The 23,569-nt window shown below is 36.0% G+C and overlaps 3 protein-coding genes across 5 annotated transcripts; 1 reads left to right on the forward strand and 2 right to left on the reverse strand.

Annotated features, from left to right (window-relative positions):
* The first annotated feature begins 425 nt into the window (after window positions 1-425).
* LOC119635680 (Golgi-specific brefeldin A-resistance guanine nucleotide exchange factor 1) lies at window positions 426-11,007 on the forward strand. Of its 3 annotated transcripts, none has more exons than XM_038030629.1 (10): window positions 483-500; window positions 569-735; window positions 793-991; window positions 1,051-2,165; window positions 2,498-3,466; window positions 3,809-4,017; window positions 4,076-4,302; window positions 4,370-6,703; window positions 9,244-9,545; window positions 9,607-11,007. In XM_038030629.1, exons 2-10 carry the CDS (start codon window positions 628-630, stop codon window positions 10,651-10,653), a joined length of 6,510 nt encoding a protein of 2,169 aa, XP_037886557.1. In that variant the 5' UTR covers window positions 483-500; window positions 569-627; the 3' UTR covers window positions 10,654-11,007. The 3 variants fall into 3 exon arrangements, with proteins under 3 accessions (XP_037886555.1, XP_037886557.1, XP_037886556.1); XM_038030628.1 differs by having other exon boundaries at window positions 484-500; window positions 552-735; XM_038030627.1 differs by having other exon boundaries at window positions 426-735.
* A 2,621-nt stretch (window positions 11,008-13,628) lies between these two features.
* LOC119635836 lies at window positions 13,629-14,852 on the reverse strand. The gene has a single exon (XM_038030844.1). It carries the CDS (start codon window positions 14,850-14,852, stop codon window positions 13,629-13,631), a length of 1,224 nt encoding a protein of 407 aa, XP_037886772.1.
* A 3,941-nt stretch (window positions 14,853-18,793) lies between these two features.
* On the reverse strand, window positions 18,794-20,635 carry LOC119635837. Its single transcript, XM_038030845.1, has one exon. The coding sequence runs from the start codon at window positions 20,633-20,635 to the stop codon at window positions 18,794-18,796; it is 1,842 nt and encodes a 613-aa protein (XP_037886773.1).
* Window positions 20,636-23,569: the final 2,934 nt, after the last annotated feature.

Raw genomic sequence — 23,569 nt, forward strand, 5'->3', positions numbered from 1 at the left:
ATTCTTAGGTTTAGAACAAAAAATAAGCTTTGAAAAAGAATTTTTCCGCAATTCTACTAGCATATTTTCAAAAACTTACAACAATGGCATGAAAAAGCTTTTGGAACTTTTACACTTGTTCATTCATTCATTAAACTGTAAATTTCCTCCCAATAGAAAAGCAAACGTTAATAATAAGATTATTTGAATTGTCTAATTTACTCAAATTTATAATGCAAGTAGTTATTGATTATCGGTAACATTTTGTTAACTACTGAATTTTAATGACGAAAGTTATCTAAAAAGGATGAACACTTGCAAAAAACAGAGTTGTTATAAATACCAACCAAACGTCATCAGTCTAAGAAAAAGAAAAAAAAAACAATTTTTCTATAGTGATTGCGTGTAATTTTTCATTTTTTCCACTAAAAAGTTCGTGTCCTTAAAAAACAAACATTAAAAATGAATAACATTTCAAAGGAATACATATAAAATAGGAAAATAAACGAAGTGAATGAAACGTAAGCGAGAAAAAAGCGAAATATACACAAGAATCTAATTAATTTATATAGCGCCCCCCCTCCACAAGATTGGAGCTTTTTTTGCCTTGTTTAAATTCAGAAAATTGAGCGAAAAATATTATTCGAAATGTCGCTGCCCGGTAATGGAATATTTGTGGTGCGTGGTGAAATGTCTACCTTAATGACTGCGATGCGCCGTGGTACTCGCTGGAGCTCACATCTGTCAGCATACGTGGTATGATTATATTATTTTATACTTTTAGTGTGCTAAAATTTCTTTGTTATATTTAAGGATGAAAATAAAGACGGTCTCATGAAATTATTTATGGACTTAAAGCAAGAGTTAAATCGCACGAAAGATCTTCGTTCCATAGAACCCGATATATTTCTAGCGCCGTTCCTCGAAGTAATACGAACAGATGAAACAACCGGCGCTGTCACCAGTTTGGCTTTATCCGCTATCAACAAATTTTTATCTTATGGTCTGCTTGGTAATTAATGGTTTCTACTTAATTAATTATAAATTTTAAAGTCACCTGTTAATTTATAGATCCCACTTCGAAAAATTTGGCTATTACTGTCGAAAATATAGTAGATGCTGTCACTAATGCACGCTTCATGGTTACTGATCAATCTTCGGATGGTGTTACGCTTTTTCATATAGTGGAAGTTTTGCATACAATAATGCGCGGACCGGAAGGTTCGGTTTTAACGAACGAAGCTGTTTGCGAAGTTGTGATAAGTTGCCTTAGAATTTGCTTTGATCAAAAGTACAATGAATTGTTAAGGCGCTCCGCCGAACAGGCACTCAAAGATATGGTTTTACTGCTTTTTATGCGTTTACCACAATTTTCTGAAGATTCTAAAGACACGGGTCTATCGAAAAAGGTGCAAATGATGACAGCTGCTATCGAAAAAGACAACAAACATACAACTTCTAAGAGAATAATAAAAAATCAAACGAGTCCAGTAAATGACTCCGAGCATGAACATAGTTTCAAGAGTTTTGAATTAAGTGTCGAGGAGAAGGAAGAGGAGCGTAAAGTTTCAACAGTATGCGAGCCCGATAAAGATTTTAATAGTCCTTTTCACACGTTAGCAGATGTTTCCACAAGTCCTGAAGCAATTGCTTCTCAATTGGAAACTTTGTCTTCGGCAGCAACGTTAGATTTTCAAGCCGGGAAAATAATCGATTTGCATGATGAGATGATGCAAGCCTCTGTAAATGGGAATGAAATGAAAGAAAATGTGATTGCAGCAAGTAATGAACAACAATCCTCTGAAAATATGGATATAGGGATGAGCACTATGAAATCTGAAGAAAATCTTGAAGAAAAGTCCCATTCACCCTTGGCGCCAGATACGAGTACGATTGCTAACAACGAATACATAAATTCGGTTGGCGTTCGTTTCACTCAGCAAAACTCTATGGATAACTCTGATGGTTTAGCTCCTTTGCTTCCTTATGGATTGCCATGCATACAGCAGTGTCTTCGCATCTTGATTACACTTTGTGATCCTTTGGATAAACAAAATACCGAGCCTATGATGCATATGGGTCTTAGCTTATTAACTGTAGCTTTCGAAGTGGGAGCCGATAACATAGGAAAATATGAATCATTACTCCAATTAGTAAAAGACGATTTGTGTCGCAATCTGTTCGCAGTAAGTCGAAAAAATTATAAGCGATTCTTCTGCAGCCACCATCGACGGATAAACATATCCATAGCACCTACAATGATAAATATTTTCAATCAACAGGAGATGTTATCATTTTCTTTTTAGGGTTGCAAACTTTCATATCAGTGTTGAATGTATGTTAGGTCATAATGGCTGCGATATAATTTCGTCTTATCACTGTAACTTTAAAACTGATGATTTATGTAAAAGTGCAAAAGAATTTGGAACACAATTCTTGATGGTGGGCTTTGAAGATTCGCCGAAAGATCGCTGTTGTCGTTGTTTGAAATACCATTTGACAAATCTTTCAATTTCAGTTAATGAACGTTGAACGTCTGTCTATATTTTCTGCCGATTTGCAATTGTGCTTTTTGCTTTTTGAATCATTACGCGGTCATTTGAAATTCCAGTTAGAGGCTTACTTGAAAAAAATATGTGAAATAATAGCCAGCGATAATCCTAAAACACCCTACGAAATGCGTGAGCTAGCTTTGGATAATTTATTGCAGCTTTGGCGCCTTCCCGGCTTTGTTACGGAATTGTACATAAATTATGACTGTGCTTTATATTGCTCCGACTTATTTGAGAATATAACTAACCTTCTGTCAAAGTATACTTTATCGGCTACAACCGCAGTATATAATACTCATATTATCGCTATGGACACTTTGCTGTCCGTAGTAGATAGTATTGAAAGTAATTGTCTACCAATCTGCGATAACAGCGCCATAAATCCAACGCCATTGCCTTCCAACAGGCATTCACGACACAACTCCGATTTAGAAAGCATTGTTATTGGCGACGTAAATCCACCCGAAGATTCTAAAGTGGAAAATATTTCCAAATTTATTAATTGCGCGCCACGTTTAGGTTTATCGCCAACCAGTAATTCAACATCTCAGTCGATAACGCGGGAATATTTAGCGGAAATTAAGCGCAAGAAAAATACACTCAGACAGGGGACTGAATTATTTAATCAGAAACCGCAAAAGGGTATACAATATCTGCAAGAGCATGGTATCTTAAAGCCACGCTTGGATCCTCGAGAAGTTGCGCTATTCCTTAGAGAAAATCCAGGATTGGATAAGAAAATGATCGGAGATTATATATCTGTTAAGAAGAAAAAGGAAGATGATCCCGACATTCTTATGAATTTTGTAGAAACTTTTAATTTTGTGGGTCTTCGGATAGATCAAGCGTTGCGTTTATATTTAGAAAGTTTCCGTCTACCGGGAGAAGCTCCTCTAATATTTATGGTGTTGGAGTATTTCGCAGATCATTGGCATGTAAGCGAAAACTTAAGAAATAAATAGTTACACAGAAATAGGTTCAACTATCATTAAACAAATTAAATTTCATCAAATAAACATAAAGCGAATATTGATATGAACAACTAACAAGCGCAGAAGTTGTATTGACCGTCTAAATTTGTTATCAGTGTATATGAAGGCTTCATTTCTGATTCATTTATTATCGAAAACAAGTCGCAGTAACATTTGTCTTATGTCTTATGTCAAGCAACTTCAAAGCACATTATGCTTGTTATCGATGAAATTAGAAAGGCTTTTGATAAAATTATGTTTTAATATTTTAAGAATATATTCTATTTTGATTATGTATTTATAAAGAAACAAAATGGGGAACCTTTTGCCAATAATGATGCAGCTTTTAAATTGGCCTATGCTGTTATTATGCTAAATATGGATCAACACAATTTAAATGCTAAACGTAGAAATCAACCGATGACTCAAGAGGGATTCCTTAAGAATTTACGAGGCCTTAATGGAAAGGGCGATTTCAATCAAGATATGCTGGCTTCGATCTTTAATTCCATTAAGTAAGTTCTTCAATATCATTAAATTTTTCATTATTGATGAAATTTTTTTTTTTTTCAGGAACGAAGAAATTGTTGTGCCGGCTGAACAAACTGGTTTGGTGCGCGAGAATTACTTGTGGAAAGTTTTGTTGAGACGGGGCGTGGGTCCAGACGGCACCTTCAGCTATGCCCAAGATTCCAATTATGATATGGAAATATTTAAAATTATTTGGGGACCTTCTCTTAGCGCATTAAGTTTCATGTTTGATAAGAGTAGCGATAATGGTTATCAACGTACTTTAACTGGTATGATGATCATAATCCGTTTCCCCTAAGCAGTATGCAGTTGTTAAAAAAATCTTGTGCTTAACAGGTTTTACGAAATGTGCTGGAATTTCTTTCTATTATGATCTACATGAGGATTTTGATGCTCTCGTCTTGACTTTATGCAAATTTACTACACTTTTGCCGTCGGCCCAGCAAGAAGTTACCTCTCCTACCTTTAATGAAATTGTTCAAGCGGTGAATTTTGGATTGAATCCGAAAGCCCAAGCAGCTATGCGAACTGTATTCGCTTTGGTTCACGATTATGGCGACTGTTTGCATGAAAGTTGGCGTCAAATATTGGAATTATATCTGCAATTATTCCGTTTGAAGTTGTTGCCGAAAACACTGATGGAAGTAGAAGATTTTTGTGAGCCGAGTGGCAAAACGCAGCTAATTTTGGAGAAGCCTGCTCAAAAACAAGAATCTGGTTTATTTTCTAGTTTGTATTCTTATCTCTCGTCGGACGGTCAACGTGAGCCTTCATTTGAGGAACGAGAATGTATAAAAATTGCTAAAAAATGTATAAAAGAGTGTCAACTGGATCAGCAATCTACATTCGTGCATCTAAAATCGTTACAAGAACTTATAAAACATGTTCTAGCCTTTTTAAAAGCTCCATCAGTGCACAAGTCAATCAGTTTGCCTTATGCCGAGGATGTTGTCGTATTTTGGATGGAGTTTTTAGTGAAGATCGTAATCTATAATCGAGATCGCATGATTCCACTTTGGACGCCAGTAAGAGATCAAATGTATTTATTGTTGATGGGAGGAGCTTCATGCAGTTATGATTACTTGCTAGGGCGTGGTGTAGTAGCTTTACTTAAACTGGCTATATATTTAATGTGTAATGAAGAATTATGCCCTTCGGTCTTGGATTCATTGAAAATGTTACTGATGTTGAAACCCGCCGTAATTCTACGGATTTCGAAGCAAATATCCATCGGAATGTATGAATTACTTAAAACTTCTGCCCATAATATACACACGAAACAGGATTGGCAGATAATATTTACTCTTCTGGAATGTGTAGGTGCAGGAGTCGAACCGCCAGATATTGAAGATGCTACTCTACCCATTCCTAATGGTTTCAGTGCCAAATCAGATGGCGCTTTGAGTAGTGAGGATGATTCCGGTTTACCTGATAGAGGTTATACATCTGACTCGGAAATTACGAATAAACAAATGGTACCTAAAGAAAAGCTCCAACCTAATTCAAATACAAGCAGCCCTTTTCCATCAAGTCCCGCTAGTGAAAATTGGATTTTAATCAATAAGGATACTGATTTGAATGCTTTATCAAGGCCTCAATCCCCTCCTACATCGAGCTTAAACGGGTCAATTCCTTCTCTTAATGGGCTTGTATACAACTGTAAACTATCCGAACACTCTCCTCTTGCGCTGTTTAAATGTTGGGATACCTTAGCATTTATTGTGCGTAACGTTGCTCATATAACTCCATACAATTTTGAGTCGTGCGTACGATGCATACGCACTTTTGTGGAGGCATGTCGTGACGGCGGATTCAAGCAGAGATATAAAAACGAGTTGGCCGCAGCCTCGGGTTGGCAACAGAAAAAGAGAAACTCTCATAAAAGGCAAGAACGCTCAAATGAGCGACGTCATTTGACTGCGCAAGAATTTGGAAATTACGATCAACGCATCGATTGCGAGGAGAATGATGAAATTGATTTAGCTCAGCGTTATGAGACATTATCGATACAACTTTTGGATTTAATGTATACGTTGTACACCCGTACCGCCCAAATATTCCGCTATTGGGCTGAAGAAGGTAGTGAAGTTCCTCAATTCTCTGGTCCAAGATTATGGGCTCAAGGCTGGTGTCCTCTGTTGCAAGGCATAGCACGTTTGGCAACCGACCGTCGCCGGGAGGTGCGCACCTACGCAATTTCTTGTTTACAACAACGAGCTTTATTGGTACATGATCTGCAGACACTCTCTGGTAGTGAATGGGCTTCTTGTTTCCATCAGGTTTTATTCCCTCTATTAAACGAGCTGTTACCTGATAGTCCAGCTGTAGCGCATTTGGATTGTGTGCTTTTAGAGGAATCACGTATACGTACTGCCACCATTATGTCTAAAGTATTTTTGCATCATTTAAATCCTTTAATTGAATTGGGCGAGGTCTTTAACGAACTTTGGATAAATATATTGGATTATATAGAGAAATTCATGCAAGTCGGGTCGGACATGCTGTCCGAGCAGATGCAGGAGATCCTCAAAAATATGCTGCTAGTTATGCACTCGGTACGCGTGTTTCATAACCAAGATGGAAGTTTACATTTGGCTTTGTGGCAACTGACTTGGAAACGTATTGGGGATTTTCTACCGAATTTAAAAGATGAATTATTCCACGACGAAGGTAAGCCTACATCACTACGTCTATAAATTATTTTCAATACTTTTTTTTTTTACCTTACATTTAAGGTAAATTTGAACAAGCTTTGCGTGGTATTTTATTGCAAAATAAATATGAACAAAGTCTCAAGCAATTGAAATTTCGTGAACAAGATATTTCGAAAAGCTTAATTAAATCATTAAAAATGAAATCAACCAATCAATAAAGCGCACTAACGAAATAAAAATTAATTCATATATATATATATATATATATACATACGTATAAGTGTATATATGTATTTATATTTTATATATTATATATTTGTATATTATATGTGTATATGTACATATAGATATATATTTTCGATTAATACGAAAACTATCTTATGCCTTTTATATATATGTATTTGAAGAGGGCGCGATTCGTCTCCGCAATAATCATTTTGGTCTCTCTCTCGAAGGATAATCCCCTCTTTGAGTTTATAATCTTAAAAATTAACCGGCTTCTCTTTTGTTGTTGCTGATGTACACAAAAAATAAAATTAATTTTCTGGTTATATTTTCGTTTGAAATTTTACGCTATCAAAGCCATATTTTGATTACCGTCTAGCGTGTAAGAAAGCAACTCTGATTTCACACAACGTTTGATATTTGATCTAGTGAATCGAATTCCTAAGTCTCAACTAAGTCTCAGCGAATTTTTTTTTTATATTTACATACGTTCACAATTAAGAAGTATGTATGTAGAAGAATGTATGAAGACCTTCTGCATCCATTTAAATTGGCCGTCCGTCTGTCTGTCCGTCCGCCTGCCTTCTTCTTTTGTTCAACATACAGAACGCTATTTTTGAGATATTCCGATGAAAATCGATATATTGTCATGCTTGGCCAACAGCAAACGCAGTTAAAAATGGTTCGGATCTGACCACTTCTTTGACCACTTTCCATACAATACTTTATTTTGGAAATAGTTACATATAACTCTTTAAGGTGGTGTAGGGTAAATAATGGTCGGCCGCGACCTCCTACTATAGTGCATTCATTTGTTTTACATGGCTAGCTTTCGTAAAGTGTAAGCATTGTATTGTTTGATCCATAGGGAATTGTAGAGTGGAAACCATGTCACTTTTTTATAGCTATAAGCCGCTCGGATATATCTGTGCGAATTTTCGTAATATGAAGATAGACCATCCTTTTCAATCGCCTTTCAACCCCGTCAATCGGATCTGAAATATATTCTGATCAATTTAAGATCGCCCCTCCGCTTGTTAGCCTTATCTTTCCCGATTCAACATACAGACGTCGAATTTTCGACATAATTGGAAGAAATTCGGTGCACTAGTATATCTTATCCGAATTTGAGCCCTGCTGTCTATGACCTCGAAAAAACAATATTTATACGATTTCCCTTTGAATTGAAATTACAAAAAATTTGGATGGAATGGAAGCATTTGTCGAAAATCCCTTTTATATAATTGTTTCCATATTTTATGGTAAATGTTGGTCAAGAATCTTGTCGTAAAGTTTTTTGCACAGCCGCTCACATACAAAAGAAAGACTTCATTTGGCAAACAATTATAATGAAAATAATTTTTGGCTTTTTATGATGAAAATCGTATTAGGCTAAACGATATAGACTACTTTGTGGCCGTCTTTGACTTTGATTGTAATGCTTTAGCTTGGCAACTTTGAAACTCTCTTTCGCCTGTTTAGGTTTATTCGTTGGGATTATTGTGACAGTAGATGCCTCTTTGGGGCAGTCGGTTCTTCGCTATAGTTGCTTGCTTGAAGAAAGCTTGCGATTATTATATTTTTCAAATTGTTTGCCTAAATTTCAACAAAATTTCATTCGATGGCGTTCTAGGTGAGGGGAGCCAAATTTGGGAAAACTTTAAATTAATTTTATTAATTCTGGATGGCTAAGAAACCGTAGTATTGGATTAGTATCGCTATTGTCGTGACTAGATTGTTCCCAAAAATAAAATAAAAATGTAGTTATATATATATATATATATATTTCGAGGTTCAGGGCAAGGCAAGGTAAACAAAAAAGAACTATTTACTCAGTTCAGTTGGAAAAATTTTTGCTTATTCTGTCGGGATTATATGTGAAAGCAACTTTTGGAAAATTTTTTCACCAAACTTTTTTTTGGAACTATCTTCAGGAGATAGTAAGTTTTTCAAAGTTGCTTCAGTCTTTCTTCATTTGTTTTGGCGGTGTTTGTGGCCCGTTAGTTTTTTACAAGATCGTTTAAATCACGTTGTGAAAGTACCTATGCAAGATTTTGATTTCTTACCTCACTTTTGTTGTTGTAAAGCATATCCAATTCACTTTGGTGGAAATAACTATAGGTTGTCCTAATTTGTAGCTCGTGGAAAACAATTAGAATACGCACTTTTCAGAGTCTTTCTATATATCATAATTAAAAGCCCTTACAAATTGTTAGAAACATTATATGCTTTATACCGCATTTGCCGAAATTGAGATGCGCCCGATATTCATAAAGTTTAATTATCAGTTTCATGTTTTAATGTTTTTCCTTTCATGTTCAACAACAACAGAAAGTAATCGAACACAAGTAATGGCGCACATTAAAAACAACATCAACACTGCTTTAACATCACAAAAATCTACGATAACAACAATGGCAACAACAACAACAACAACAGCTATGAGCAAAAATTTAAACAACAACAGCCACATTAACAATTTGACGCCATCAGTAATTGTTTTGCCGCAACAAAATCAACAAATCGCAGAGCAAACGTCACCGTTGAATTCACCTATGGAATCACCCCGACATAGCATAATTTTACAACCACCGAGTGCAGATTTGCTGCAGCAACCCATTATTTTAGGTCAGGTTAGTAAAGGATTTGCAAGCTTCTAAAATACTTAACTAAGTCAATGCAATATTTTTCCAGATACCTCCTACTCAATTAGAAAATATGCCATTTATAGTCCCTTACCAGGAAACTACAATTTCACAAATGACTAATCCGGAGCTACCCAGTACATCTATGGCGTCTTTAAATAATCGAACAGACCTTCGCAGCACTCCTGAAAATGAGTCTACAATCCCGACAACCACCACTACAAACACTATAAGAACAAACGTTAGCAGTAGACCCACATCGTCGCGAACTCAAGGGCGTTCACTTCCATTAAGTTCGACTTGGATTGATAATGATATGAATAATATATCTACGGGAAACAGTCTTTCCTTTTCCATAGAATTGCCGGACACGTCAACTGATTTAAATGATATGTATTGTAACCGTCGCCATTCCGATGCCAATCAAAGAAGGCGACGAGCCAATCATGAATCTGAAAATGATCAAAATAATATAAAGCATTTGGTGCGAGAACACTACAATCACTGCTTTCAACGACACCAGCAATATCAAGAGCAAGAGCAACAAAAAACCCAACAACAAAAGGAAGCGTCGAATACGTCCAGCAGATTGGATACGTCTACTAGTCTATTGAACTCATCTTTGCTTGGTGGTGATGAGGTTCTTACACTGGCGGAGAGCGAAAGTGAATTTATGGCACTTCAAGGTGTTGAAGAAGATGTTAAGTTGCCATTGAGTCACTTAACGACGAGCAATGCTTACCCATCTTTGACAAAGCAACCTAATCCCGTTATTGTGCATAGTTTTACACCGCTCTTTGTGCCGCCTTCAGCTGCGCAAAGCGGCACTGATATCTACGAGGAATATGTGCAAAATCCTTACAATTTGACGTTGCAACAAACACCGTTGCCAGAAGTTAGCTTGGTAAGTATAGAACAGTCTCATCGTGAAACGGAACAAATAGTACAACAATTTGAGCAACGCGACCGACAACATGAGCAGGCACACCAACCGCAACCAGAACAAGAGCAACAGGATCGAAGGCATCCACGGCCGCCAGCAATAACTAGAAGTCAAACTCCCAACATTTTAAATTATTTTACGAATACAATTTAACCAAATTCTGTACCACTGGATTAGAGAATTTGTTATAGATAATTATGAAATCTTCATCACTGTTTTCAATCTTCTGTTTACTTTATTTTTTGGTTTATTAATGTTAAAGAGGGTGGAATTTTGGAATTTTGGAAAGGTATCGATCGCCCTATGATGAACATTCCGCCCTACCTTTTGTTGATTTGCAAGAATACATTCTCAAGAGTTACGATTTGTTTCATAACTAAATAATCTCTGGTTTGCGAGGAGAGAAATATTTAATCAAAACGATGTGTGTGCATTAAAACATTAGTTATGAACAAAAAATATTAAATGAAATACGATCGTATGTAAATAGAAAGAAACTGTCAAATATATCAAATAAATAAATATACATGTATTTAAAGTAATAATTATAAAATAGAAATGCGATAAATTATATAAAACGAGATTAATTAAATAAGCTTTTATTTGAGGGGATGAAGAAATGGAAAATAAATTTTTCCCAGATTCAACATTACGCAATTGGGTACAGGAGCTTATGGCCCCTAAGATACGTAGGTAATTCATTTTCTCATAACCCCAAACCCGAAACTTATCTATCTATGTGATAGACGGTGAGTGATCCTGGGAAAAGATTTATTCTTCACTTTTCATTTCACTCAAACGAAAGCTTATATTCAAGCAGATTTTCAATTTACATCCATTATTGTTGAATGGTGCGACCATTTTGGAATTCTTATTGCAAAATATTTCCTTATTACTTTTGCAAACCTTACTTGAAACAGAGTGCTAAGAAGTTCATTAGAAATCACGGGCCGAAGGAAGGAGACCGTACCTAAAGTAGGGTACAGCTTGAGCCAAGGCTTATGATCTACCCTTTCGATAAGTACGTTTCGGTCGTCCTTTTGTTCTTATAAGCGTAAAGAGCGTGCACTTCTTTCAGATGTAACTATCTGTGGAGTGCCCGTGGGACAAAAATTTAAATCACCCCATATCTCCCGAACTATCTAGCTCAGCAATGAGACGCTCGTCCGTCTTTAAAGCCTACGATCCTCCACTTAAGGGTAAAAATAATAAAGTCAGTAGTTCGATATTCAGGCAGACAGTAAGGATTTAGAGGCGTGGCCGTTGCGCAAAGGGGAGTAAATGCGACTCTCTCGTAAAATGCGGACTTCAAGAGTGAAGTAAACCCAAGCAGTAATGGCAATAGGGAGATCATAGATGCGCCTATTCTCACCTCCACGCGGTTCCCGCCTGGCGGGTGGGGCGAAGAGAGATTTTCTTCCTCAGCAGATCATTGTTGACCATGTGGTAGAGATTCTTTGTGAAGTCTTTTGGCTAACGAATTAGGATTCCTGGGGATTATCTCCTATTGAAAGTTAGATCAGAGTGAAAAAAGGAAAAAATAATAATATACAAATAGGGTCTTCGTCTTCTAGCAGAGACCTCCAACTTTCTTCTATTCTATTTCATCTTTTTCTAACCTTACTTTGAGGGGTTCTTATAATTTACAGTCAATAAATATTCGTAACAATAAGCAAACACAACATAGTGAAAACGAGCGGCCTGGCTGGTAAAATTAATCTAAAAAATCAGAATTGCTGTCTCATTCACTTAGATATTGCTTATCGGCAATGAGTTCTCTGTTTGATGAACAATGGCTGCCCCTCGTTTTTGCTATTCCTTGAGCAAACTTTTGTGCTTCTTTTTTACGCTGATTTTACTCTGCACAAAAACCGAATACTTTCTCTTTGGAGACAAATACTAATCACAAATGCCTTCAAGAGTCGCGTTTGCCATTGTTCGACATCTAGTTTGGATTATTGATATATTGCTACTGTTTCACTTACGTAGGCCACACTGGGCTATTGACACACTTCTTGATTAACATATCTTTTGGTCTACGTGAAATTATCTTTTCGATCCACGTTCCAATTCTTAGGGAGATGTGAAGGTATGCCTCGTTTCATAGGATGCCTTTTTTTAAAGGATGAATTAATATTCCGCCTACAATCGCCGATGCTTTGGGAAAAATTGAAAAAACTCGTGACTCGCATATATTTGAATAATGAATTACATTAAAATTTTATCTGCAGACAATGGAGGTGTGGAAGCACGAATTTAACATATCACTTGCTTGTATTTCCCAGCAATTATGCGAACATATCTTGAGCCACGTTCGCACTGTCAACATTTTCAACGCGAACGACTAAACATGTTTACAAAAATTACTCAATTGCTTTACCTTTCGAGTTTGTCCTATCAATAAAGCAACAGCACTAACACAGTCAAACTGTTAAGCGTTTCTGACGAATGTTTTTCAATTGTGGTAACGAATTGAATGACATATTTTTAGTTTTACTTGCGTTCCCTCAACAAAGGATTGTCAAGCTTATGTTCTTTTTCGGACTAATATCGTCCCTAAGGGAAAGTGTAGAAATGTCATTTTTATCTATCTTAAGAGCAACTATATTGACATTTTATATTGCCATTGAAGGCTTTTATTAGTTTTCGCTATCAAAACCATTTGTGCGTTGACATCATATTTTAATCAACATCTGATGAAGATGTATTTCATACAATTTGATATAAATCGCTACATATCAAGAGCGTTTCATTTCCTCTTAATATATAAACCTATCAAGCAGAAAGCAAATTTGTCATGAGAAAGGACAACAAGCATCTTTATTACATTATCATAATATCTTAAATGTTAAAGTACTGAGTATTACTATAAGAATATTTCTCTTCCATTAGGTTGTTTTGTATAGATTCTCCTCATTAGTAGGCTTGCGCTACTTGCGGTACAGGATATATTCAGTTTGCATGGATGTATTCGCAACGAGAGAAAGAGAGAGAGAGAGAGAGAGAGAGAGAGAGAGAGAGAGAGAGAGAGAAAGAGAGAGATATGTTGTAATGAAACCTCGTCTATTCGTCCAAGTACGAATCGTTTTGAGAATGGATTTACAGCGAGCTTTTAACAAGCTAAATATTTAATGTAATTTTTTTGAGTATTTAATGAATAGAATTTCGGCGATGAAGAACAATGCGCTCAACGTCCATCCACCGACGAGTACAATCCATGCAATTAAAAAGAATTGCATATCTAACGGCTCTGCGGGATAACCATCGACTAACAATTTAACTAATTTGGCTTTAAGGGCTACATAAAATGATTCGTCCTCCCAATGTAACCAAAGCCCGGATTCTTTTATTCTTAATAAATAGTCATTAAGACTTTTCGTAAATGGAGAATCGATTTTTAATGGGAGGGCAGTGTAAAAATCGCCAAAGCACATTTTCGAATATTCAAATTTCCGCAGAATAAGATGAGTTTGCATTCGATCGATTAAATTCCAATCTCCTTGCGTGAGTATGTAGGCATGATGGCTGTGTATCATTGCGATGAAACTTTTTATGTCTGAAATTTTTAGAACTTTTTCAAATTCTTGAAAATTGGAAAATTTATCGCTACGTAGAATTTCATAAGTCCTCGGCGGTGTTATAACATCGATTCGAGCATCAATAATTGCATCAAGACTGTCGATATGGGGCTGAGATATGGGATACATGAAATAAGATGCCAAAAATGTGATATAGTAGACGGATAATATGAAACCCAATCCAAAAATGAGCAGGAAAAATATTTGTACACGAGCACATCGGTTATTTTTCTTAATATTCGCATTAGGGCTGTCGTGTAGTAAAGCAAAACTATACAGCAAATTCCTGCTAAATGAGACAGTGGGATGTTTCTGGATAGTCATTAACGCGGCCACGTAAATGATAGCCAAAATTATTAAAAGCCAAATATAACGATCGAAAGGCCAAACTACATACCAGAAGCGAGCAAGTGTCGGTCTTGTAGGCACCATAACACAATATCGTGAACGCTCAAGCGGATAACTGTAGACGATATTTGCTGATGAATCTCCATAAGTGTTCGGACGCATTGACCAGTTGAAATGACCATCTTCGATGAGTTGATGCATTGCTGCGATACTAAAATTGGCCATATTCTCTACACGGAATTTGTACTTTTGATGGATTGCAAATTCTGTGGCAACTTTACAATGCGTCCCAGTTAACTCTTGAAATCCATTTTTATCCCGATAGAAAAATGCTCGCGGCAAGTCTCTAAAGAACGCAGTATTTATGAAAACCGTATTATTTGCAGTCGCTGGCAAAATATAAGTTTGAAAATCCGAAACGGACATGATGACTGCTTAACGCACCAAATCTCTTGTGGCTTCTCAAATTTATTTGGTTGTCCTTATGCAGGGAATTTTTCATTTTACGCGAACATCTCGTTTAGATAATTAATAGGTACACATATGATGGCTATTTTATCTGTTCATCTGATTGGATAGTTGATTTTTATTTATGCGCCACTATAAGAAAATCACAGTGCACTTAGTTCGATATTCGGTTCATTAAACACGTGCACACACACACACACACACACACACACACACACGCACACTATTTGTATTATGTGCGTGGAAAGAAGCTTTCATTTAAGCCTTAATATGAAATCCTGATCGCTAAATAATGGTAGAGTGTACGTGAATGTCGGCGCGGAATTCTTGTCACATTGTAGAGGCACCAAAGAATATAAATACAAATACATTTCTTTTTTTTTTTTTTATGGGTTGATAGTAACGTCTTTAGCACTTATGTGCAACTTTATGGCAATAACTCAATTGCTGCAGGATTACACGCGTTTTAGTAAACACATCATGAAAAGGTTTTTTAATTTTTATAACATATCTGTGAAATGAGGATCGTCATGACCATCATGAAGCCACGAACCGAACAATTATTAAAGATACGACATAGATCTATGAGCCGATAACAAACGACCAATCGAGCAAACATCTTATTTTCGAGAATCCAACGTCAAGATCAAGGATGACAGTTTGCTGCATTACGTATCTTTTCTCCGCCAGATTCGAGGAATATTATTTGGACGTTATGAACGCGATGAAGTCGACAAAATTGAATTGAAAGAATGACAAAATGTTTTTCAACTTCATAAAGGGATTCTAACCTTACTTATGGATCACAATAGTACATACTAAATTCATATATTGTAATGGGTGTTTGTGTGCGTACACATCTCCTCGTTTATTGAAGAAATTCTCAAAGTATCACGCCAGCAAACAAAGTTCCGAAATTTCAAAAACAAAACTCTTAGTTGACGTGCACGAATGCACGCAAGAAAGCTAAGTAAGTACAGCAGTTTTTTATCATTGAACTTTGGGTTCATCAAGAAGAAAGTTTGGCGCTCTTTGCATAAAAGTTTTCTAATGGGAGGTTAATCCTTTGCTAAATTTTTTCTTTTCTACATTTTTATAATATTCCAGAACATGCTTCAGAGATCCTAAAAGCTATATGTACTTTTCATCACCGAAGATTGTCAGTCAACGCAATAATGTTCGTCCGCTTTTTGTCTGTTACTGGATTTTTCACGATGGTAAGAGCTGGCATAGAAAGCATAAATATCTGTCATTGATTGGCATAGATTGAGTTTGCAAAAACGACAAGCAACAAAAACACTTGACTTGGAATAATACAGACCATGTGGAAAATTCGACAAAAATAATCGACGCGATCCAAACAATATTTTGCAATTTTTGTATTCACAATTAAAGAATACAAGGATACTTATTGCTACATACAAACACATACGCGCATGTATATATATGATAAACCGACTTCACTTTTATCTTAGATATAAATATCTATTTATTTATATGCATGTATGATCAGACCAATGTCATTTTATCATGCTCTGTCCAGGCGCCTCTTCGCCTGTTCTCCGATTTTAAAGCCTGCAATTTATATAAAAATCTTAAGTTCATACATGAAGTTTATACAATTGCTGTGTACTTAGTTCTTACAATTACGCAGCGGGTATTATACTTTTTCATACCCATCAACGAAGGATGAGAGGTAAAGTCATTTTGACGAAACGTTTGCAACGGAGAAGAAGAAGAAAGCATCAGACAAACCACAGAGTCTGAATTAAAATTTGATCAGCATCAAACTCTAAACCGATTTAAGTTTTATGCACGTCTGTCCGTTTGCCCGCCTGTGTGTCTATCCACTTGTTATAAACATGCTCCTGGCCGCAAAAATGAAGATATCGGCTTCAAATGTGGTGCAAATATTGAAAGTTCTTGCACACACACATTGCTATTGAAAATGGGCCAAATTGGTCGAGGAGCACGCTCACAGCATGACGTAAACTGAGTACATTTCTGTTTTTTTTTTCCAAAAGAATGAAAAAAATTGTTCTATTACTCGTCACTCGTAAACTATAGCAGAGAAAATTTGACAACTGTACAAAAATGGAAAAAATTGGCCACGCCTACCCTAACATTGGGTATATCAAAATTTAAATACCTTTATAAGACGCCGAAGCAAGCTTCGAAAAAAAAGGAGTGTATATAATGCCATGGACAGTTTCAAACTTAGGATGCACCCAAAACATGTCCGTGTGTTCGTCTGTCCATCTATCTATTTACGCAACTGTGTAGGATTTGTGGTAATATTCAGAAAAATCAGCCGCACCCACTTCCTATTATAGAGCATGAAAAGTTCTGAAGTTAGTTCTTTTAACTTTTTTTTAGCTTTTTTAGGATAACGACAATGGGTGTAAAAGATTCGGCCACAATCGAATATAATTTTCTTAGTTGTTTTAATTGCAGTTTATTTTAACTACAAATTATTTTAATTACTGTTTGATGTTAATCATAGTTGGTATTTACTGGCATTCTGGTCAACACATTACAATGTTTTCAACGAGGACAGCAGGACATGTTCTCGCTTATTCGACTAAACATTAATAGTTAAAGGCTTTGCTGAAAGTGCTGAAATGAATTTTTAAAGAGTTCTTTAAAAAATATAAAATTAAATTTAAAATCAAAATTTATTGAAATCTTTGAAGGAAATCTGATCTAGAGAAAAAAGATAGGAAAGCAACCGAGAAAAATAATGGAAAAATGAAGCAGACGATAATGATTTTAAATTTTGATTGTAAAGAGACAAGAAAGAAAATTTTTTACATTCCTTTGAGTGAAATCGTATTTCGTAACAATTAATAAAAGCCGACAATCGAATACTATGCACGATTTTGTCTGATCCAAATTCGTAATATGAAGATATTAAATATGAAAAATTAATTTTTATTATCTTCCAAGGACTTGCGCCTCGTGACCGAAAGGGTGCTTGATATTAAGTTAAACAAGATCCAAATTGATGTAAAGCGAACTTGTGTGTTGAACTATTTTTTTGAATCAATTCACATGTTAAATTTTGATGCGCTACATTATGTAAAGATGATTAAATGGGAGAGTGTGCAAGAAATGCTGTCATAAGATTACAATGTTAAGCATTGTCAAAATACTATTTTTCATAAATGTTTGTCCAGAGATATTAAAAACGGGGCATTTTTTTCATACAAGAAACAAGTAAAAACACTATAGCGGGGCAAGGTCCACCGTTACATAGCCTACGTCACATTGCAGTTATCGTTATATCAACAATTTTCCAAAATAAGACATTATATGAAAAGTGTTCGATCCGAACCATTTTCAATGGAATTCGTTCTTAGGCCAAAAGACATCAGTGCGGTAAATTTCATCAAAATAACTCAAAAATTGTGGACTGTTCGTTGAGGAAAGGCTGACAGATAGATAGACAAGCTTAGAATCATTTTCTGAATCGATCGGTATAATAAACGATGGGTTTATCAAAAGTCCTTCTGCATGTCTGCACACTTAATATATTATACCCTTGTACCACAAGTGAAAAGCAACAGTTTCGATCAATCATTTATTGGCAATGTTCGTTCTTAGTCTAAAATATCTCAAGCATCAAATTTGATCGATAGATGGACCTGTACACGGACAAGTCTCAAAAGGACTTTTTCGCTTAAATCGATTCAGAAAATTATTTTAAATCGGTTAAAGGAACTCTTCAGAGGACTCGAGAGTTCTGGGTGTTGTGTACATCTGCAAAAGCCTGACACTTGTACTTGCTTTAATTTGCATGAAAAAGTTCTTGAAAAAGTTTTTTTAATTTTTTTTATTGCAATAAAATAAAATTTTAAGTTACTTTGAAAAAAATTTACATTTTCCATGGTAAAGTGTTTTTATTCGACATATCGCTGCCATTCGTTGCCGGCCCTTGCATTAATCCGCTCGAATACGGTTTCCCTCATCTCGACTATAAATGCCGCACCGCTTAATGTAATGCCAATGCCCCAAATCAACCAAATAGATCGGAAAAAGTTCATAGATAAGGGCTTGATTTCTTCATTTACATCCAACATGCTGACGTATTTTAAGGCTAAAGCTTCAGAAAACGCTTCACGATTCCAGTGAGTTTGCAAACCGTATTGATGAGCATATAAAATGAAATATTTTAAGGGTTTGTAGAAAACAGAATCTTCTCGTATTGGATATACTAGATAATAAGGTCCAATGCATATTTCACTGAGATGAAACACCGGATACTTTAGCTGGAGTTGTTGAATCTTCACGAAATTCCAACGATCTGTTTGTGAACTATACGCGTATGTGGCGTTTAAACGATCTCGGTGCGAGTCCATAAAGTTTTTCTTAACTGGAACGAAACGTTTCAGAAATGCGTCGTCATAGCCAATAGCTTTTAAGATGGGAAGTTCATGTTCCATTACAATGATTTTTAAATCGGTTGCCAATAGATCTGCCACTGTATTTATTTGACTATCGGGCAACGAAGCGGTCAGATAGCTGGACATTTTCGATTGAAACAGATTAGTAAGACAAAATCCTAAAATAAATAATAATATCGAAAAGAAACGCGTATATTTTATATGCAGGTATAGAATTTGAAGAGGCGGTGCATAGAGAAATGATGATATGGACTGTAGGAAGGCTAAAGAGAAATCGCGTCTCTCTTCCGTGGTAAGCCACCAAATGGCAAATGTTACGTAGAAGATGGCGAACACTACAAACAACCACGTTGAGTTTTGCAGGGTCCTCTGCAGGAACAAGTGCTCGGGCGAACGACGACGAAAAGGCACTATGAAGCAAAAATCATTAATACCGATAGGATAACTGCTGCCAGCTGGTGAGTTTAACATTTCAGTATACGAGTGTACGCTGATTTGTAAGCGACCTTCAGAGACATCTTGCAGAATTTTTGTTAAATTATACGGTTCTTTAATCGAATAACATGTTGCGTCGTCTATTAATGAGGCGTTGATGAAACGAACGAATGCCTTGAAAAGTTTGCCGGAAACTCCGCTTAGTTCATTGCTGGGTAGGCGAAAGACGCGCGGCAAATCATAGCATATTGGTGTCTTTATAATGTGACCCTTAAAATTATTACCAATTTTGACGAATAAGTCCTTTACAGACCAATTATCGGTTTTGTTCACAATTGTAGGTACTGGGAATAGATCATGTATATAGATGTTATTGTCTACGCTTAGTAAAAAGGTTCGCGAAAATTGCCTCTTCCAAATCCATTCGAAGATGTTCACTAAATTATCAGTGAAATTTACATAAACTTCGCTGCCTGCAGTGAACGGTTTATCGTAGATTCCTCGAGGCAAAAAAACGAAAATAATGGGATAATAGCGTATACGTCTTAAATTCTGTGCTGCCAGTGGTAATATCGGGTCGTCGTAGCCCGTAACAAAGATATAGATTAATGATCTTTTGTCGAGAAAACCTTGCATACGATAATGTTGCCGCGTAACTGTTACATAAGGCGTTCTCGGGAACTTTTTCCAAAATTGCGGAAGAAAGTCATCCATAATTTCCGTATCGTTGAGTAAATTTTCGGAAAGAAAAAAAACAAAATTGGAAAATTTATGTGCTTTGTTAAGATGTTTGGCAATTTCGATCGCTAGTGAGCTATTAAACGCTTGAGTTTCACTTTCCGTTATATAAAGTGAAGCCATTAAGGTAACCGACAAATAGGTTGCACTTCTCGTTAGCCACATATTGAGGCAAAACTGCTAGATGATGAAGCGCGATGAACGGATAAAGTGTAACTAAATCCTTTCAAAAAAGGATATCACGGTTACTGGATTTTACTGCCCACTACCGAAAGACATCAGTATATTAATTTTACTTAGACGTTTACAATAAACATAAAAATGCGTCGGAGATTTTCTGTTATAAATGAAGTTCAGATTACAAGTTTATGCAAACATGTTTGTCCCTCCGTCCACCAGCCAGTTTGGGTAAAATGCTGAGTACCCCAACATTTCGGCCTGCAAGTGCAACTGCTATCATAAATGTTATGAAAATAGTAACCAACAACGAATTGATTCGTCTGCAGAGAAAAAAAATGACGAAGATCTTTAACCAACAATTGTTAGTTCTTGTTGTTGAAAGAGAATAAAGCGTAAACTGTACGCAGTTGACTTAATGGTTTTCAGGTGTAGTCCATCAGTGAGGTAGTGCTTTTCCAACGGATATGTTGTAAAATAAAAGCGGGAAAAAAACTAAACGGAACAGTTAGAAAAACCTTGCGGATGAGCTTTTAATATCGTAAAATTCCATAATCGTTAAATGTGTACATAATTTTTTAAGACAAAGTAAAATGCAAAGCAATTTTTCATAAAAACTTCATTTGACTTTGGCAAATATTTTTACCTAACTTCGAATCGATTTGTATAGTGAAGGTAGATTGGCGGCTACAGATTGATATCTATAGATTGATGACTCTGGATCGATGGATAGACATTACGAAATTTGATTTTTCTTTATGTTCTTGTTCAGTTTGCTTGCTTCGGAAGACTTCACTGGCCCACGACCCCAATCATATCTCCATCGATGCTATTACATGCTCGTTGGGTGCTAAAGATTCGGCCTAAACTGCATGTAATCGGTTGCTTTTTATTTTATCGTTTTTAAACTATGTTTACACGAACAGTTGTAATTAAGTGTTGTTGTGAAAATTTGCAACTTAACATTAACATTCGCTTAATAGCATGGACGCATAGTCAATTTGCTTTGCATGTTGACACGGTTCGAAAAAAAATCAAGATATAAACACATGCAAATGTTTGCATAGAAAAAGCAAAGGGGAAAAGAAAGCAAGAAATTAATATGATTTATAAATGACACGCTTTAGGGTCACATAGGAAACATAACGGACTAAATGGTTACAAATTGGCTGGTAATTGAACAAAACGTGAGATCGTTAAATTGTATCGCAAATAGGTAAACAAATGCAAATGATATCAAAATATGTGATAGGATGGATGAACACACTTTATAATAAGAAAATTATATTCGATCGTGACCGAATTTTTCGGACCTATCATCATTAGCCTAAAAAAGTCCATAAACAGGGTAAAAAAAGCTAAACTTTCATGCTCTATAATATGGAGTGGACGCGGTTGATTGTTTCAATTTTCATAATAGAAGTTTTTGTCGCGTAGGCCTGCGAGTGTTGTAGGTGTGCCCTTAGAAAAGTTTAAGTCATTTGCAAAATCTTTTGCAAATTTGTGGCCGATACGGACAAATACTGCACATTTACGCAGGCAGACGGATGGACAGACGAAGAGACGGGCATGTTTTGGTGCATTCAAAATTTCAAAATGATCAAGAATTTATATACTTAATGGGGGTTTTGAAGCTTGTTTCTGCGCCGTGTCGAAAAAAAAAAATTAATTTTCGATACACTGTAATATTGGGTAGGCGTGGTCATTTTTTTGCATTTTTATATAGTTGTTCCAGCATCACTCACAGAATATGCTTTCAAAATTTCTGCTATAGTTTATGAGTAATGCCCAAAACCCCAATTTTTTATTCTTTTTGAGAAGCAGTGGAGCTCTCAGTTTACATGGTGCTGGGAGCGTGCCGTTCCACCGAAAAATTTCCAATGTTTCTATCAAATTTGAAGTCGATAGCTTCATTTTTCCCAGCAGGGGAATGTTTAAAACAGAAGTTATAGAGACGGACAGAAACGCAGATGGACAAACGGACAAATGGATAGAAAATTGATTTAGAATCTGATGCTGGGCAAGAGTATTTATACCTTGTGGGGTCTCTGACATTTCAAGACAGGCAGATGGACATGCTTTCGGTACATTCCAAATTTGAAACTGACCAAGTGGTTTTAAGCTTGTTTCTGCGCCTTGTCAACATATTGAAAATGCATGAAATTTTGATCCGGCATAACATTGGATAGGCGTGGACATTTTTTACATTTTTGTGCTAGTTCTGCAGTATCGCCCGTAGAGCATGCGTTTAAAGGTGTTATGGTTTATGAATTAGGAATAAAAGTCAATTTTTTATTCCTTATCCTTACCTTACATGCTACTATAGGCGTACCCTTCGAAAATTTTGAACATTTGAACATTTTCAATACGAATCTGTGTGCAAGCACTTTCAATGTTTCCGCTCAAATTGAAGTCGATAGCTTCATTTTTGCGGCCAGGAGAATGTTTACAAGAGACATTAATTTGGCGGACAGGCGGACATACTTAAATTGATTTAGAATTTCATGCTCATCAAGAGTATATACACGTTGTGGGGCCTATGATGCTTCCTTCTAAGCGCTGCAAACGTTGTGACAAAATGAACATAGCCCTCATCTTTCGTTGATAAGTATAAAATGGTGAATGAAAAATGAAAAATATCTTTATATAAATTCCTATTATGGAAGAGAGATGCGCAGAAGTTTGATCAATAGGACTAGCCGGCAAGTTCCATATTTCCAGTGGCAGTGATCGCAAAATATCGAAGGAGTCGGCTTTGGCCCTCTTCGCTGGAGAATGAAAGAAACTCTTTAATAATTACAATATTTTCAAATTTTTAATATTTGGAAAATTTGCAGTAATAACCGACGAAGGTGTGCAAATCTCATATTAACAATTTATTTTATCGATTTGATGATCTGATTGATGAAAAGCTGATATTCA

The sequence above is a fragment of the Glossina fuscipes genome, unplaced genomic scaffold (genome assembly GCF_014805625.2).
Source record: "Glossina fuscipes isolate IAEA_lab_2018 unplaced genomic scaffold, Yale_Gfus_2 27, whole genome shotgun sequence".
In the NCBI taxonomy this organism is placed as follows: Eukaryota; Metazoa; Arthropoda; class Insecta; order Diptera; family Glossinidae; genus Glossina; species Glossina fuscipes.

Excerpts from the sequence above, each read along its gene's own strand:
- LOC119635680 (XM_038030627.1), top strand. The coding sequence starts at position 628 with ATGTCGCTGCCCGGTAATGGAATATTTGTGGTGCGTGGTGAAATGTCT. Across the intron at positions 736-792 it reads CACATCTGTCAGCATACGTG|GATGAAAATAAAGACGGTCT; the intron begins GTATGATTATAT and ends GTTATATTTAAG. Across the intron at positions 4,303-4,369 it reads TTATCAACGTACTTTAACTG|GTTTTACGAAATGTGCTGGA; the intron begins GTATGATGATCA and ends TGTGCTTAACAG.
- LOC119635836 (XM_038030844.1), bottom strand. The coding sequence starts at position 14,852 with ATGTCCGTTTCGGATTTTCAAACTTATATTTTGCCAGCGACTGCAAAT.
- LOC119635837 (XM_038030845.1), bottom strand. The coding sequence starts at position 20,635 with ATGTGGCTAACGAGAAGTGCAACCTATTTGTCGGTTACCTTAATGGCT.